This window comes from Peromyscus californicus, unplaced genomic scaffold (assembly GCF_007827085.1).
Source record: "Peromyscus californicus insignis strain IS unplaced genomic scaffold, ASM782708v3 Scaffold_5__1_contigs__length_169319896, whole genome shotgun sequence".
Classification (NCBI taxonomy): domain Eukaryota; kingdom Metazoa; phylum Chordata; class Mammalia; order Rodentia; family Cricetidae; genus Peromyscus; species Peromyscus californicus.
This window is the reverse complement of record NW_026294573.1, coordinates 104,935,694-104,954,275: the sequence shown is the minus strand read 5'-3', so window position 1 is coordinate 104,954,275 and position 18,582 is coordinate 104,935,694. Positions and strand designations below refer to the sequence as shown.

The window sequence follows — 18,582 nt, the reverse complement described above, 5'->3', positions numbered from 1 at the left end:
TCTTAACCACTGAGCCATCTCCCCAGCCTAAGGGCCCCAATTCTTATTTGGGACTTCTTTTTCTGGGGTTAAAGAGGAGTTTGGGTCGGGCAGCAGTGGACCATGCCTTTAATCCCAGCACTCGGGAGGCAGAGCTAGGCGGATCTCTGTGAGTTCGAGGCCAGCCTTATCTACAGAGCGAGATCCAGGATAGGCTCCAAAACTACACAGAGAAGCCCTGTCTTGAAAAAACAAAAACAAAAACAAAAGAGGAGTTTGGTCACAAGGGGCACAGTGAGGGTGCTTTTCTTTTGTTACTGGTAGATTATGTCATGTAATTATTTTCCTACTGCGCATGACCGTTTCCATAATGCCCTGACTTTAATCATATGCATATTCAATTTTACTTAGGAGGAAGAGAGTAAATAGGGTATTCTCCCTGAGTTTACTTGAAGACAACATTTTGACTTATTTCACATGCTACTCAAACTAATTCAGACTGGATCAGCCTTTCTATCTTCAAACCAGGTACACTGGGGATACAGTTGAATGAATAGAAACGTCTAAATTTGATTGTTACCAGGACCTGAGAACTCTATTGTTCAGAGAGGGAGGTGTACAGGTGAAGCTCTGAGGGTATTCTGGAGTAGCTCGGTACATTGGAGAGGGGTGTACGTGTATAGTACATGCATGTAAAGGAGCTAAGCTACCAAGCACATTATTACAAGGGGGAGGGGTGTTACATAACCCAAATGAAGTCCTAGGTTACTAAATTATTTCCTGTGCATGCCTGTTTCACCTGGATCCCATCTGGGCTAAAGGCCATCTCTCACCCTACCCCCCGCCTTCCCCCACCCCAGGCCTAAGATTTATTTATTTTTTAAAATTCTCTGTCTCTCTCTGTGTCTCTCTCTCTGTGTCTCTCTGTCTCTGTCTCTGTCTCTGTGTGTGTGTGTGTGTGTGTGTGTGTGTGTGTGTGTGTGCCTGTGGAACCCAGAGAGTATATCAGAGCCCCTGGAGCTGTAGTTACAGGAGATTGTGAGTCACCTGACCTTGGTGCTGAGACTGAACTCAGATCTTCTGCAAGAGCAGTACGTGCTCTTAACCACAGCCATCTCTCCAGTCCTGAAGATACTCCTCTAACAGATCTAGTTCTGTGACGTGACAAGCTTAACTTTTTTTTAGTCCTCCTGTCTCTGTTTCCTGAGGGCTTGGAACTGCACATCACTGTGCTCTTGACTCAAGTTCGTCTTTTGAAATATTACTATCCCAGTGCTTGCCTAGCATGCATGAAGCCCTAGTTTTGATCTCTTCCACCACAAAAACTGGGCATGGTAGCTTGTAGTACCATGCTTGGGATCTGGAGAAGCAGGAAGATCAGGAGTTCAAGTCCATCCTCCACTACACAGTGAGTTTCAGGTCAGGCTGGTCCACATGAGACCCTGTCTCAAAGGCCAAACAAACAATGAAGACAAACAACAATAACCAGACAAAAAATCCTCTACCCCACTTCTTCTTTAGGAAGGACTTATTTTATGTGTATGAGTGTTTTGCTTCATGTGTATATGTACACCATATGTACAGAGCCCATGGAGGCCAGAAAAGAGCATCAGAACCCCCAGAACTGGAGTTACAGATGGCTGTGAGCCACCATATAGATGCTGGGACACAAACCAGGGTCTTTTGTATGAGGAGAAGTGCTTTTATCTCCCAAGCCATCTCTTCAGCCTCTCTATTTAAAGATTCACTTATTTATGTAATTTATGCAGAGGGGTGTTTTGTCTGCATATACATAGGCACATCAGAAGAGGGTATTGAATCCCTTGGGACTACAGTTATAGATGGTTGTGAGCTGCCATGTGGGTGCTGGGGATTGAGCTATAGGTCCTCTGGAAGAACAGGCAATGCTCTTAACTGCTGAGCCATCTCTCCAGCCCCTATTTCAATTCTTTTCTGCACTGTTCCAAACCTAAAGCTATTCTAGTAAGGAGCAAGACAATAAATGTAGAACTGAGCAAAACTTCCCAGCTGATAGGCTCCATTAGATCACGTCCTTTTATTAAGTCAGTATGTGCTCTCCAAGTGGCTCTCAAGGTATTTCTCCAAATATTCCTCTTAGGAAAAAAGAATTGTCTTTGTATGATTGTGTATGCAGTTGTGTACATGTCTGTTTATGTCTGTATTGTGATACACTTAATACTTTTCTGGCATTCTCTTGATGTGAATATTTATATATATATATGTATATATATACACATATACATATATGTATATATTGTTAATATATACTGTGTGTATATATGTGTATATATAGTATATATATGGTGAATATATACTGTGTATATGTGTATATATACATACACACTACATATAGAGCATGTATATATTGTGACTACATACTATGTGTGTAAATATGTATATATTTTATATATATAAACATATACATATATAGCATGCATGTATTGTAAATATATACTGTGTATATATGTATATCTATATGTATATACATAGCATGTATATATTATGTACATTATGTGTATAGTATATATATGTGTATAGTATGTATATTATATAGCATGTACATATTAGTATGTATATATTGTGAATATTTCTACAATATGTAGTCACATTGTGAATATGTACCTACATATGTGTATGGAACATATGTAGGGTCCTTTGGAGGTGTCAACACTCTTGAGTTAAAAGCTTCCTGCCTCACTCTCCTGAGTATGGAGATTACAGATGTGCACCACCTCACTGAGCTGCTCTTTTCTATTTTTAATTTGCTATGACTCAAAGTAACATAATAGAGTCAGGCTGAGCCATCCCTCCAGTTCCTTGCCTCAACTTCTAAGTGCTGGTCTTATAGATGATCTGTGCCCATTCTGTACTTCTTCAAGATTGACCTACAGTTTTCCTAACTGAATGAGAACAAGTGATGTTGGTTTTTCTGTGCCCGGCTTGTGTCTCTTGACATAAGAATCTGAGGATGCTTTTTCAATTTATCTCTCTGTGGGGCTCAGCTCCTCAGGGCCTGCAGGGGACGTTACATGCCCAGGAAAAGGAGGACATAGGGCTGGCTTGAGATCTCAACTTTGAGGCCTGCAGAGGGAGTCTGGTGAATAGGCTAACTTCCTAGCCTGGGGAACCATGGCTCTGGCCGAAAATATGAGGATGTAATATTCCAGAAAGGATTGCAAATGAGCAGGAGACCAAATGACTCAGCTTCTGAAATTCCCTGACCACGGGGAGGGGTCCATTTTCCTTCCCATGCTTCCCCAAATCTGATCATGTCCAGAGGGTCGTGGCTCAGACCCAGGGGCAGAGCTTGGCCCTGTAGGCCCTGAGTGGGTGGAACATTGCTAGAGTTCCAGGGGAGCTGGGACACAAGGAGAGGGGAAGTCTTGAGCAACAGCTCAACCCCCCTTCCCTGTCTCCTACCCTCTGGAACTTGAGTTATGTCATGGCTGGAGTTAGTTTTTTAATACCTTCCTCCGTCAGAGCTTGTTATCTAAGCCACTCTGAGCCCCGGGGTACTTGGGTTTGGACTGAGCTTGCTTGGGAGAAATTCAGGAAACTGGGCCCCTGGAACAAAGCAGAAGTGAATCGTTCAGCTAGAGATGCAGAGTTCTGGACTAGAGAGAGAGGCAGGGGAGGTGAGTGATGGCGGGAACTTTGACAATGAGTCCACTGGGAAGGTGGACTAGAGAGGATGAGCACATACAGACTCAGAGGAGAGACAAAGGGATTGTGCTTCTCCCAAGGTAGGTAAGGAGCCGGAGCCAGCCGCGGTGGTGAGAAAGACTGCCGGAGCTGGGGGCTGAGAGAGCTATTTCTGGTCAGATTCCTGGGGGTGGAGCCAGAGGATGGCTAACCCAACTCCAGTGCACGGTCCTGAGGCTGGGCTGGAAAGCAAGTGCCAGGACTATTAGGCTTTTAAGAGAGCAGTGGGTTCAGTACTGCAACTGCCCTGAAAGGGGGAGAGGCTGGAGTCAGGGATGGGCTTAGTTCAGGGGACCGAAGACGCTGCACAGACTCCGGAGACAAATTAGAGTAAGAGACCCATGACTTGAGCCCACTGCAGAGGAAGAAACAGATGGCTGAGCCGGGAAACATAGATCCCCGTCTGGCTTCCAGGCTGTGGAGCCAACTGCCTATTTGGGTTTTCTTCTTGGCATTCTGACAGATGTCTAATTCCAAAACCAACATCTAGATTCTCAGCACTTCCCTCCCAGCTTGTCTCCTCCCCCAGTCACCCGGCTCTGAGAATGTCACCGCCATCCTGCCGGTCGGTCGCTCAGGCCTGAAGACTTCTGCTATCCTGGGTTTTCTGTTTCCTTTATCCTTCATAAATAGAAGCTCTGCGCTAGTCTGTGGCTCCATCTCATATGTACGTCTTTTCCACTTGCTCCCTCCTGGGTTAGACCAGTGCCAGTTCCTTCCAGGCTGCGACTCTGCCTTCCTCCCTCTTTTCTATTATCCATTTTCCAGGCCACCAAGGGGATCTCTTAAAACTTTAAACACGGTCATGCTGCTCCTTGGCTGCAATCTTTCACAGCACTTAGTATCAGATCTTCATTCCTTCCTGCTGTAACCTGCAAAGTCACGGGTCGCGTGACTCTGGCCTCCTAGTCCCAACTCATTTCACCTCCTCCCTTCCTTGTCTGTTAGACCCCGGCCACAGCAGTCACTTCTCTTTCGTGACTGGCTTTTGTTTTTGACATTAGCTTAAAAAACTCCTCAAGAGTGTCCCCTGGGCATTCTATTCTAATGGTAACAGTGGAACTGGTGGCAGTGTCTTCGCCCTTGAACTCAGCAGTGTGTGAAGTATCTGCGGCCAATTGCCGTGCAATAAAAGATTAATATGCCAGGCGGTGGTGGCGCACGCCTTTAATCCCAGCACTCGGGAGGCAGAGCCAGGCGGATCTCTGTGAGTTCGAGGCCAGCCTGGTCTCCAAAGCGAGTTCCAGGAAAGGCGCAAAGCTACACAGAGAAACCCTGTCTCGAAAAACCAAAAAAAAAAAAAAAAAAAAGATTAATATTAGAAGAAAGTAACAAACACCCACTAAGCTCTAGGATGGTTTCAGAACTCATAACTATAGATAGCTTTTCTTTTTTTCCGTTTTTTTTTTTTTTTTTTTTTTCGAGACAGGGTTTCTCTGTGTAGCTTTGCGCCTTTCCTGGGACTCGCTTGGTAGCCCAGGCTGGCCTCGAACTCACAAAGATCCACCTGGCTCTGCCTCCCAAGTGCTGGGATTAAAGGCGTGCGCCACCACCGCCCGGCAGCTTTTCTTTTTTTAAACGACAGGGTCTCACTATGTAGTTCTGGCTGATCTGGAACTCACTGTGTAGATCAGGCTGTCCTTGAACTCACAGATATCTCTCTGCCTGATATCAGCACTCTTCCTCCTGAGTGCTGGGATTAGAAGCGTGCGCCACACATCCCATCTGACTGTAGCTTTTTAACTCAGTTTTTTCTTCTCCCCCGGGGCTTGCACTTGCTTGATTCCCCTTTTCTCCCATCATCCTTTGCTCCATTCTTGAATGTGGCTTTTTATGGTGGCATTGTTACTCTCACCAAGACTCTATCTAATTCAGTGCTTTCCTTGGGAGTTGTTCTCTTGATGTTAAGCATGGTCATGTGACTCACTTCTGCTAGAAAAAAAAATGTGAGCAAAAGTGGCATGTGTCACTTGTGATCAAAAACGTTTAAGAAAGTGTTCTCCCGTGCCACCCTTCTCAACGGATCATGGGAACATGTGTTGAGATGAAGGGGGCGTGCAGAAAGATCAAAGCAGCTTGGAATGTGATGCTACCACATGGAGCACAGCTGTGCTAAGTGCTTGCCTGAGCCCAGAGTGGCTCAATGTTTGTATAGGAATAGAGTTTTGTTGTGTTAAAGTGCTTAGATTTGGGTGTCGCCTGGTAGCACAGCGTAACTCAATCTATCCTGCCAATCAGAGGCAGTTTGGTGCTTACAGAATAGAGAGGTGATCTCAAGAAAGCTGGAGGAAGAATGAATGTCACCTAAGATCTTAGGCCATCCTCAACTATATGGTGAGTTTGGGGTGAGCCTAGGCAAATGAGACCCTGTCTCCAAGACAAACAAACAGACAGACAGACAAAAAAACAGAGTTAAATGAAGTCATAAAGATGGGAACACCAATCCAATGGAAGTGTGAGCCTATAAGAAAATTCTCTTTCTCTCTCTCTCTCTCTCTCTCTCTCTCTCTCTCTCTTTCACACACACACACACACACACACACACAGAGAGAGAGAGAGAGAGGGAGAGAGAGAGAGAGAGAGAGAGAGAGAGAGAGAGAGAGAGAGAGAGAGAGAGAGGAATGAGAAGGTTCCAAAGTGGTTAGGAAAAGAGCCCTCATCAGAAACCATATTGGTACCGTGATATTGGATTTTCAGTCTCTAACATTGTGAGAAAATAAATTTCTATTGTTTAAGCTGCCATGTCTATGGTGTGTGTGTGTGTGTGTGTGTTTTAATGATAACCTGAGCTGACCAGGACAGACATGTTAGTTACTAAGGTTCTGAGTTGTGTGTCTTTGGGAATGCAGTTTTTGGTTGTGCAAGTGAAGGTGTACTACGTTAAGCTTTTAACTCCAGGGACAGGGAAGTAAGATGTGTACAAATGTTGGGTAGCCGTCGGGAAGACGGTTAGGACATTTTCCTTTCTCACTGCCCACAGACTTCACCTTTTTGACGTCTGCGGACTCGCCTGCTCTGTTCGCCTTGGTTACTGCTGCAGCTTGCAAGTACTGTAGAATCCAAGAGCAACGCACTCAGCTCCCTTTGCAGTTGAGATGCAGACACATAGCACAGGCTTTGCTAATCAGAAAAACCTTTCAAGGGCCGTGAATAGACAGCTAGACCTGATGAAAAGGAGCAGGGTTATCAGAGAATCTATTCTGGAGGTGGTAGGAGTGGTGATAGAAATAATGTCCATCTTACAGGGGCAACTGAAGCTATTATTACAGAGATGTGACAGCCAGTAGGCTGTTCATCTCACAAGTGGAGGATCTGTCCATCCGTCTGTCCATCCACCCACTCACCCACCCACCCATCCATCCATCCATCTACCTACCTACCTGTCATCTGTCTATCTATTTATCTCTGTTATCTATCTATCTCTGGGATAAGTTAAGTATATGTGCTACCACTGAACTATTCCCCTGGTCCATCTATTTAAAAACATCACACCAAACTAACAGAATGATGAATGAAAAGTGTCTGTCTTCCTATCTTAAAAAAATTTGCTTTCGCCGGGCGGTGGTGGCGCACGCCTTTAATCCCAGCACTCGGGAGGCAGAGCCAGGCGGATCTCTGTGAGTTCGAGGCCAGCCTGGTCTACAGAGTGAGTTCCAGGAAAGGCGCAAAGCTACACAGAGAAACCCTATCTCGAAAAACCAAAAAAAAAAAAAAAAAAATTTGCTTTCACAACAACTTGAAGGCCAAATTTGGGTTTGGAATCCTTGGATCTTGGAAGTTCCATGATGAAATGAGTTTCAGCTCACCTTGTGTTGCTGATAACACACAACCACACACTGGTTAAGTTATGAAGAAAGGAGGTTTGTTTTGGTTTATAGTTCTAGTCTGAGGTTGAAGGTCCATATCTGGTGATGGCTTTCTTACTGTGAGAGTCCTGTGGTGGCACCACGGTGTCACATAACAATCTCTATTTCTTACAAAGCCACTACAGTTCAGTCATTGGGCTTAACCTTGCTGACCTTATTCAACCCTGAATCACCTCACAAGGGCCTCTGTAGTGGTGCTTCTTGCCGTTGTACGTGACCTCTTAAAAGGAAAGGGAGAGGGGTCACCAGGCCCCTTCTCCCTGGTTCCTGCTTCCTGGTGTGAGCAGACTGCCAGGTGGCTTCGCTCCCTCAGAACAGAGGACGACTTCAGCTGTTTACTCGGTTCTGTATTCGTGAGTGTATTTCCTCAATTTATACCCTCATAAATTCCCCAGTACTCCTTAAGCAGACTCCTGTGGATTTCCCGCTTCAGGCCTCACCGTTTTATTGTCTCTGTCTTCTCACCGGTCAATGAGAATTAAATTTCTACATGAGTTTCATAGGAAACCATACCCAAGCCATTGAGAGTGAGAAGGGAAGGGCCAGTTCTCACTCTCGACTTGTTCCTTTTCTCTTCCTACTTGGATTCCTATCTTACTCTGTTTAAGGGTCTCATAATCCCGAGGGCAAACATCCCAGCCCCATACTCCAGTGCAAGCTCCATATTCCTCACACATAGCTGCTTCTTGGCCACCCTCTGGACTAGTGTTGTACACCAGTGACGTGGTCCATTCTAGGACGGGACAGAAGAAGCTGCTTCCAGGGGGCAGAGAATTCCCTGTTTTTTAAGTCCTTGAAATGTTGATTAAGAAAGAGAAACATGGGATCTGAGTAGGCATGCTGTTGACCTTGGAGACTCTTTATCTTTGTTTAGAAATATGACTAGAGGAAGGTCAAGGCACCACACCGTTTCAGAGAGCTGCCTTGACTTGTCCTAACTGTAGCGCATGACTGGAGAGTGGTCTTCCTGGATCCCCCATCCTTGTGATCTTCTGCATCTTCCCAGGGCCTCCCCACCCCCACTTTTGTTTAAATCTGCCAGTGGGCGTCAGTGGCTTGCAAGTACAACTCTTAGTGATGCATTAATTTATAAGCAGGAGGCACTCCATGAAGCCCGAGACCATATTCATTTAGCTCATTATTGGGTTATTAGCAACCAGGACAGTGTTTGGTATGAGTAAATACTTTGGGCTGCAGCCAGTGGCAAAGCAGTACTTTAAATGAAAAGAGGTTTGGTAGGACCCTGTATGATGACAGCTTTGAGACTACTGGAGGCCCTACTTAACATGAAGAGTCATACTCTGACCCTCAACGCTGCCACACTGGGAGGTGTCGTGTACGTAGGCTATAGAGAAAGTGGTGGCCCTGGAATTGAACAGCGTTTCTGTCCTTCCCTGTCAGGCTTGTGTGTTTCTGATGGTGATAAGATTTCTGAGTGAACTGGTGGCCTGGTGATGATGGGGAGAACTTGACGTTAATGGTGGCCCTGTCATTGATGAGGATACAATAGGTCCTGGGACTTCTTGTTAAGGTTGGGTGTTCTCAAATCCTGACAAGAAAGGCTGGCTTTCTTTTGGGGAGGATCCTTGAAATAATTGTCTGATGAGCATGCGATTGCAGTGACTGAGGTGTTGATGGAAATAGGCTCAGACTTCAGGGATGGAGAGTCTGAGATCCAAAGCTCTGGGGGATCCAACTGACCTAGAACTCCAGTGTCCCTCCAGCTGGTATTAAAGGTTTCTCACCTCGCCAGGCGGTGGTGACACATGCCTTTAATCCCAGCACTCGGAAAGCAGAGGCAGGCAGATCTCTGTGAGTTCGAGGATAGCCTGGGCTACAGAGTGAGTTCTAGGAAAGGCTCCAAAGCCACACAGATAAACCCTGTCTCAAACAAAACAAAACAAAACAAAACAACAACAAAAACCAAAAAAAAACCAAAAAAGGCTTCCCATCTCTACCAGGTGGGAGACCAGGATAGCTCATGTTTTCTTCTCACGGAGCCAAAGGAAAGAGCCGGAAGTTCTAGGCACAGAAACACAAAGATCTCTCTGATCCTCAGAGGCTCCTCCTGCATCCTGTCCCCTGCCTGCCTGCTTAAAACCCTTCAGGAAATAGAAGTAGTCCTTTCAAATGTGTCTTTCCCGAGACTGTCACTTCACTGCTGTCACCGAATACTTTGTTGTTCAGACTGGGCCTTGGCAGGTTAGCGCAGAGACCCTCAGTCCCCTGGCCCATCAGAGGGCTGGCCCTGGCCCTTTCTAGAAATCCCACACACAAACCCTGCCCTTCCATTTTCCTCTCCTTTAGCACCCCCAGGCCCTGGTCTCTCACTCCTCTCATTCCTTGGGAATAAGGAGCCGGCGGGCGGGTGGGCGGGTACTGCAGCCTGGTCCCGCATTCCATTGTGCTGACGTTAGAGGTCAGGAAAGCTGATGCCCGAGCAGATTTCCTCTTTGAAGCCCTGGAGAATCTCACTGCCCTTCTGCTGGAGAGTGTCAAGAGGATGGCTGCTCCCCAGGGGCCATTTCTATTTCTGAGTTCAAGCACTGCCTGGGTCTTCCGGCTTCACTTGTGCTTGTTTTTCCCACTTGATCCTTCCTAGCAAGCCCCATCTAGACTGCACAGCACTCTGGCCCTCAGGCAGACTTGGCCTTCTGTCCCAGCTTTGCTGCTTACTGCTTTTGTGGACTTGAGTGGTCATTTTACTTCTCTGTACCACAATTTCCTCATATATACGACAGCAGTAATGATACCTACCTCATAGGCTATTTGAGGAGACAATGATATGTAATGCAGACAAAGGCCTGGGCTTGGAGACTGGTGCATGGCCACCATGTGGACATAAGTGGTTAAACCTTTAGATCTGGCCCCATCGTACTGTTCTCCATTTTCGTCTAGGGGGTGGACCAGTTCGGAAAGATGGTATGCGTAGCAGCCTTCTGGAACCAAACTGCCCTGCTGGAACCCCAGCTCCGCCCCTTTCTAGCTGTCTAGCTTGGGCAAGTTACCTCCTTTCTAGTCCTCTTTTTTTTTTTTTCTTTCACCTGCAGCATGAGATTGGTCTTATTCCCTACACCAGTGCCTAGCACCCAGAAAGCTCCAGGCGTGAATGTTCATCCATGTGGACAAAGTCTGGGGGAGAGGGCATCTAGGAAGTTTGGTGTATAGAGAAATGCCCGTTCTTGGAGGAAACTCCCCAGTTGGAAATCTTGCTGCTTTGTAAGACTATTTCCAAGACTTTCTGCTGAAATTCTGAATTTCCCGGAGGGTAGAAGGGGGTGACATGGGGTGGGGGCTTGCCGAGAAGTTGAACACGAGATTATCAAAACCGTATGGAGGTGGTTCTGGCCAAACACTCAATCCCACAACAGATGCAGCTCCGACTGCCTTGGGAACTGGATGTGTGCTGTGTGCTGCGTGTTCTGTGTGTGTGTGTGTGTGTGTGTGTGTGTGTGTGTGTGTGTGTGTGTGTGTATTAGGAAAGACTATGCTTGATTTAATTTTCTCGTTAATCAAGTATGTGTTGGGGCTTATTCTGTTTAGCCATGCAAAGCAGTGCTGGCAATGGAGATGGACAAGGCTCAATCTCTTCCCTGGGGAATTCTCAGCAGACGTTAATGGCAGGAAACTTTATCTAAAAAGGCTGGGAGCTCCCTGAGCAAGGATGTTAGGTACTTTAGGGACTGAGTAGCTTCAGGGACCCTGGGCCTTCGGGGACCACGAGCCTTTATGGCAGAAGATATCAATCCACTTCAGGCCTTGAGCCTGTGGTAGGTTCTGTGTGCCCCAGGGAGGAAGGTGTCTATGCAGAGTTGTATAGCAAGCCTCCGTATCCTGCTTAGGGAGCTAGGAGTCCACGCTTCCCGTCAGAGAGCTGGTATCTTTGCCATTGTCAGGGACAGGTGGGCAGGCAGTCCTCACTAGTGAATTCTAGATAGACTGGAGACAAATGGGGCCACGGTGCTGAGAATGTTTGGGCAGGACGAGGCAAGCCCCCGATTTCTAGAGAGATAAGAGAATAAGACCCAGTGCTAAGGCGGGGGTGGGGTGGGGTCATTACGGCTTGGGTGTGGGAGGCAGAGGAAGCTAAGATGGCAGGTAGTGGCTGGAGGAGTGGGGAAGGTTATATACCTGTCTCTTACGGGGTGTTCACGCCCTAAATTCTGAATTTCCCAGGCTTTCCTAGTCAAGCAGGAGACTACCTGATACAAGGCATGCCGCTAGCCCCTAGGTTATCCCCCCTTAGCCTCCAGAAGATAGCCCTGGGGTCCTAAGAAGTGGGAACGTTTCTAGGTGTGCCGGCTGTTGGGGAAGCCTGTACCAAGTTGAAGGTTTAGTGTGAGCTCTGAAGATCCAGAAGTCAAGTCTTTCGAAAGACTCAACAATCAGGCCCTTCCCTGCTACTGGACACCGGGCACTGGAGCCCTGGTCAGGCCCTTCCCTGCTACTGGACACCGGGCACTGGAGCCCTGGTCAGGCCCTTCCCTGCTACTGGACACCGGGCACTGGAGCCCTGGTCAGGCCCTTCCCTGCTACTGGACTCAGGGCACTGGAGCCCTGGTCAGGCCCTTCCCTGCTACTGGACTCAGGGCACTGGAACCCTGGTCAGGCCCTTCCCTGCTACTGGACACCAGGCACTGGAGTCCTGGTCAGGCCCTTCCCTGCTACTGGACACCGGGCACTGGAGCCCTGGGCTGGAGAATGTGGAGGGAACTTGCCCAGTGTCACTCAGTGATAAGGTGGAGATGGACCCAGACACTGGGATCAGGATTTGCTCTTCAACTTCCCCCCCATCACTGCCACGGAGATAATGTCCAAGGGCTTCTGTCCTGGTAGCACCTTGGGCAGGGCTTCATACTTGCTTCTTCTGTTCTTCATATTCCTCTTGAGGCCAGAGGCACCAGAGTGAGGATTTATGTCTGCTTTCAAGGCAAGCTGACTTCTCGGGACCTGAACAAGATCTGAGGCAACATCTCCCGCCCCATCTGTGTTTATCTTTTGTCTGTGGGAGGCAGAGTGCTCCATGGCTGGGTGACTCTACAGATTAATGGATTGGTACACGGGAAATGGGTATGGGGGTGGTGAATGGATGGATGGCAGCTGCAGGCTGGATGCATGAATGAGTGGGTAATTTACCTCAGGCAGTAGAAACAATTTTCTAGCCCTTTGTGACTCTGAGACCTGAGATACTTGAGGTTTTGAACACCTGTCTGTGGAAGATGAGGAAGAGGCTGCCACACCTCCAGTCACTCTAGACTTCTGCCCCTCCTCTTCACCCCTCTCTCCTGCCACCTCTCTCACTGACACTTGATCTCTCAGACACCTGGATGATTCAACACCTGTCTGGACAGCAAAGACAGGGATGCCTGAGAGCTGGAGAGGGGTGGGGGAGCACGATCCCCTCACTACAACTTCGCTTTAAAGGCCTGTCCAGCCAGGCCTGACTTGGTTACTGGCTGATGTATATCTGATATAATGATGGCTTCTCTTCCCAGGCAAGGCGAAGAGAATCTGTCTGATCCTAGCAACTCAGACTTGCCACTCCCACTGGACAGGCCCTTGGAGGAGGTCACCCTCTGGAAGCTTCCATAGGAAGCCTCCCAGGCACAGAGCATTGCTGTGGACTGTTCCAAGAGCCACAGGGCCTTTGTCCTGCAGACAAGACTCTTTCCCTAAGACCCAGTGTTGCCTGTGTGCACAGAGGTGATGGCCACCAGGCTCTTCCATGCTGGATCTTGCAAGTGTCCCTGGCTGCTCTTTCTTCCACCCCATGGGCCTGTCTTCCTTCCCCAATCCCTGGCTCCCAGTCAGTGTCTTTGATATCTGGCCCCAGGATTGCTCTGATGGGACAGGACCCTGCTCGGGACATCTGGTCTGGAGGTCAGATTTAGAATGGATGGAATAGAAGATGGGGCTATCCTCCACGGTTGTTGATCCCGTTCTCTCATATTTGTTCATTCTCTAAGCAAATGTTATTGACTCCCTATCTGTTGGAAACCAACACAGATATGACCTTTGTCCAGGGAGAAGGGCGAGCTAGCAAAACAGGTTACTGTAATGAGTTTCTGTGTGTGTGTGTGTGTGTGTGTGTGTGTGTGTGTGTGTGTGTGTGTAGGTGGGTGTTGTGTAGGGGAGAACAAGGTGCAGAGCCATGGAGATTTGGGAGGAAGCAAAGCTAACCCAGTCTGAGTCAGGGATGATTTCCTGGAGGAGGAAACATCCAGACCCAGAAGGAAGCCAGTAGGGCAGAGGAGGGAGAAGAGGGAACAACTCGGTGGCTGAGCAGGTCTAGACAGCAGAGGCACACCCTCTCATCCCCATCGAAGCTCCTTACTCCTCATCCCTGAGACACCTGGATGATCAAACCCCTGGATGCCAAAGCCTGAAAGATCTGAGGCTTCTTGGGGACTTTGTTCCGAGAGCTGATGCAAGTTTTGTGTAGCTGAATGCAGTATAATGGGCTGGGGAAACATGAGCTAGGTCCTTAATTGTGGGGCTGGTTCTGGGAGCGTCAGGGTGTTAGGTGGAGGCCGGTGAACAGATTGCTTAGAACTCAGGGTGCAAAATATAGCCTGCCATTCCACCTCCTCCCATCCTATTCCTGTTCTCCTGGGGAGAGTGAACAGACAGATCCACGGGTACCAAACAGCTTTATTGGAAGCACTGCAGTCTAGCCTTGGAGAGACTGTGCTCTCTCTCGGCACACAAACTCTTGTTCACACCCACATTCACATTGATTCTCTAGGCACAGCCCCGCCTGGGTTAGGTCTGGAGCAGAGGATCAGGAGGCCTGGTCTTCTCTTCTGGTCCTTGGTTCCTAGGGCCAGGGCGATTCATATCCCTTTTCTCAAGACACAGGGCTCCTTTGGTGCTGTCATGGTTAACCGCTGTTGTGCTTGCTCTAAAGGGGAGGAAGGAGAAGCAGGGTCATGGGCTGGAATCTTGGACAGGGGTTTGGAGGATGGAGGAGGGGCTGGGGAGGGTCAGGCTTGCCTTGGCAGCGGACTTCTTCAGTCTTCGGATGAGGCGTTCCACCCAAGGCTGGTCTGGGGGTGCGCAGAGCTGGTAGCCCCTTAGTGTGGTGAACCTGCAGTCAGAGGTCAGAGAGAAATGAGGATCTGGAGCCTGGTTTCCTAGAAGGCCCCAGAATGAGGAGCAGAGGCTTGGATATTGTGTGTGGGGACCTGTTTCGGGGCTTTATTGAAAGGTGGACTGGGCCATGAGTTCAGGGATAAGGCAGCGGTGGTGTCGCCAAGGACTGACAGGGAGATGGGGCTAGACAGTCTCCCCACAACTCACACAACAGCAGGAACCCTGCAACCATCCTTGAGAAGAAGGTAGCGGAAGGCTTTCACGATGTTCCCAGGGATGGGGCGCTGGGTCACAGACAGGCAGCAATCTTCCGCATCGTTAGCACCCCCAAGAGCTGGGGCTGAGACAGGAGAAAGAAGGGGAGAAGACATGGAGGCCATGAGGAAGGAGAGCCACCACTGGGGTTGTGGGTCAGCTCTCTCTCACACAGCATCTCTGTGTGAGAGAGAGCTGGACCTGGGATGCAGCCACTGTGTGCCACCATGGCCCTATCAGCTGCTGAGCACATCGTAGTCTTGTAAGCCATTTAATAAATAACCATTTCCATATGTCCCACAAATGCCTTCTTGCTGCCCTGGTCACACACCCTCTCCCAGATTTTCTCAATTTTCACCATGTTTCAGCAAATAGAGAGTGGATGGTGTCACAGTGCAGGGGCAGGAGGTGTGCCTTGGCCAAGGACTTCTTCAGTCCTATGAATTGCTACATAGCCAGCAGATGGCTGCTGCACCCAGAGTCCCGGCTCCTGGGGAAACTGAGATAAAAGAATCAGCCAAGCCCAGGACTGTGAAGCCAGACTGGGTAACATCGAGAGACCCTATCTCAAAAACTGAACCAAGCCAACACAGAAGCCCCCTAAACAGGAATAACAGAAAGGGGCCAAGCTGTTAAGCCGGCCTGCTCCATTGTTTCTCATTCCCTCAAACTGAAGCAGATACACAACAAAGCGCTGACCCCCAACCCCAGTGGTGGCACTGAGTCCAGGGTTTCAGACACGAGACAAACGCTCCAACTCAGTTACATCCTTAGGTCCCTGAAGCAAGAAATACTGTTCCTTCCTTCTGCTACTTGGAAACTGAGGTATCAGGACATGACACCTGCAGGGAGAGGGGCGGCTATAGGGCCCCAGGAGATGCCAAGAGTTGAGCCACATTGGAATTCGGGGTTAGTGGCACATCCGTACTGACAGGCACACACAGAAGGCATAGGGAGCCTGTGGCTCTGAATTTGCAGGGTCTGTCATGACCATTGTGACAGTCTGAGATCCAGACATTACCCACAAGCCATTGTCACCCCCACCTTGTTATCTCCTCAGCCTTACCTAGGAAGGTCCCGAGAACCAGCAGGCTGAAGGCCAGTAGTGGGGCCGCACCGGGTGCCATGGCAGGTGATCTGAGGCAGGGCCACAGAGAATGTGCAGGCCTGAGAGTTCCTGGGTGTGTGCAGGAATCTGTGAGAGGCTCAGGCTCTGCGGGGTGTACAGAGAGTGATGGGTGTCCTAGAGTGGTGTGATGGGGTCCAGAGGCAAGAGGATGTGAGCCTGTGTGAGCCCGTGTGAGCCTGTGTGAGGCTGCCACTGGCTCCAATTTATGCCCCAAGCTTTCACTTTCTGTCCCAAAATTCCCCGCCATGGCCCATTTGGGTCTTCCCGTTTACCCCCCTCTACCCCTTTTTTTTTTCTTTTGGCAAAACATGACCTTGGCTTCCTTCTTCCCCTCACTCAGTGGCTTTCCCTCTGCTTTCTTTGGCTTTAGCTCTGAGAACTTCCACAGTCTGGCCAAAAAAATAAAAAAATAGAAACGCTGTGTCCTGTCATTTCCAGGGAGAGGGTGTGTGCTGTCTCTTGTTAGTACCATTGGCACCGTCAGCCGCAGGCCCGGGCCTTAGAAGTGCTGGTGAGGGTGGGAGAGAGTTAGGAGTGGAGTTGACAAGCAGGGCTGGAAGGGAAGGTTCCTAAGGACAGGGCCCAGGACCCTTGTCCTACCTCTTGGGCCCCTGCGACTCAACCACCTGCATCTACAAGGCATTGCCCATTTCTCAAATCCAGTGCCTAGGTCAGAGGAACAGCTGGAGGAGAGAGCCTGGGCTAGAACAGCCCCCTCCATCTTTCCCTTCCCTCCATCCTGGGAACGAAGAGGGGATTTCTAAGGAGAGGGGCTGGCCAGCCCCTTCTGAGACAAATCCCTAAATTTCAAGGAATTGACAGATGGGGGAGGAATTAGTGATTTCCCCATCCTTGTGAGAAAGATTAGAAGCGAGGACCTCAAAAGAACAGCTAACATGGGATACCCATCCAACCCTCTGCACCCAAGTTCTGGGTCCTCTGTAGGTGTGTGTTGTATAGAAACAGATATGTTTGTGTGCATGCCCATGTGGAGCCAGAGGTTGATATCTGGCGTCTTCTTCCATGACTCTACACCTTAGATTTGGAGACGGGGGTCTCTCACTGAAGCCAGGACTCACTGGCTTGGCAATTCCAGCTGGTCAGTGAGCTCACGGCATCCCTTTTGTCTCTGCTTCCCCAAGCACAGAGAGTACAGGTGTGTGCCACCGTGCCCAGCTTTTCAGGTGGGTTCTGGGGATCCAAGCCCAGGGACTCAGGCTCACACAGCAAACACCTTACTGGCTTAGCCATCTCTCCAGCCCTTGGATCCTCTTTTTTTAACCGGGGACGGGGAGCAATGTTTTCTTACATCTCTGACTTAAAACTATTTTAAAATTACACTTCTTTTTTGTGTGCTAGGGAGGGCCGTATGTCCCAGCACATGAGTGGAGGTCAGAGGACAACTCTGAGGAAGTTGATTCTCTCCTAACGCTGTGGAGATGCCAGGGATCAAACTCAGGTCATTCGGCTTGATAACAAGTGCCCTTACCACCTAAGCTGGCTCTAGATTTCTCACATTTATCTTTGTTTTCATTCATTAGTAATAATAACAACAGCATTTCTGACTGTCCTCTGGGCTCTGGTTCAATCACTCTGCCGGCAGTACCGTGTGTAACTCTCCCAGGCATACTAAGGCATGTGCTTATTACCCCGGATTGTAATCCTTGTTTTGCACATACAGAAAACAATCACACCAATAGTACCACACCCCCAACCTTGTCTGTGCCAACCGTCTGCTGGGCACAGCACGCAGTCTGGAGCACACAGTGTGCAGAGGTGGTAGTAAGCCAGCACCCCCACCGGCTGTGTGGCCAACAGTTAGTCCTCTCTGTGTCCAGGGTCCTTACCTACAGAAGGAGGACAGCAGTACATTTGCTTTTTCGGATTAAATGGGCTTTCCTTGTTTTACTCAGTAAAAGGCATTTTAGCCCAGAGGCTGGCACACTGTGAGCACTCGCTAGCCTTCATTCTCATGCCCTCTTTCCACACAGGCATCTGTCTGTCCGTTCCACAGCGGTGGCTGCTCTGCCTTCCCACCTTTGTTTGTTCTCTGCTCTTCTTGTCCTGCTGTGTTCCCTGGAAGGCTGACCTCTGCATACTGTATTATCCAGGATCCCCCCCCCCCCCCCGCCCTGCCCCTTCTGTTTGGCCAGAGAGGCAGCAGCCGGAGCGAGGTGGACAGGAAAGGAACATTGGGGTGTTCGTTTCCTGATGCCTTTGTACTGAAGTGGGGCTGGCCTCCCGCATGCTGGGATTAAAGGCATGTGTGCCACCACTGCCCACCACCGCCCGGCCTCTAGACTAGTGTTCTTATGTAGTTCAAAGTGTTCTTAGACTTACAGCAATTCTCCAGTTGTAGCCTCTGGAGTGTTAGGATTATAGGCAAGGTCACTCTGCCCATCTCTAGTCACAGACCCTCCTTTTTTTCCTCCCCTTCAGACTTTTGGATGGTAATGAACCCCACCACAGTCAGATCCAATGGTGCCACATTATTCTCCCAAAGCTCTTTAATCCCCCACTCCACCTCTCAAATGGATA

The 18,582-nt window shown here is 49.0% G+C and overlaps 1 protein-coding gene across 1 annotated transcript; it reads right to left on the bottom strand.

The window, feature by feature from the left end:
* Positions 1 to 11,700: 11,700 nt before the first annotated feature.
* Positions 11,701 to 18,107, bottom strand: Ccl19 (C-C motif chemokine ligand 19). The gene is made up of 4 exons (XM_052718490.1): positions 15,982 to 18,107; positions 14,868 to 15,000; positions 14,562 to 14,655; positions 11,701 to 14,469 (listed from the first exon to the last, which is right to left on the bottom strand). The coding sequence occupies exons 1-4, from the start codon at positions 16,289 to 16,291 to the stop codon at positions 14,449 to 14,451; spliced, it is 558 nt and encodes a 185-aa protein (XP_052574450.1). The 5' UTR covers positions 16,292 to 18,107; the 3' UTR covers positions 11,701 to 14,448.
* Positions 18,108 to 18,582: the final 475 nt, after the last annotated feature.

Coding starts and splice junctions, on each gene's coding strand:
- Ccl19 (XM_052718490.1), bottom strand. CDS start 16,291: ATGGCGGGGAATTTTGGGACAGAAAGTGAAAGCTTGGGGCATAAATTG. Junction 15,001..15,981: donor GGTTCTCGGGACCTTCCTAG/GTAAGGCTGAGG, acceptor CTCCTGTCTCAG/CCCCAGCTCTTGGGGGTGCT. Junction 14,656..14,867: donor TGCAGGGTTCCTGCTGTTGT/GTGAGTTGTGGG, acceptor CTCTGACTGCAG/GTTCACCACACTAAGGGGCT.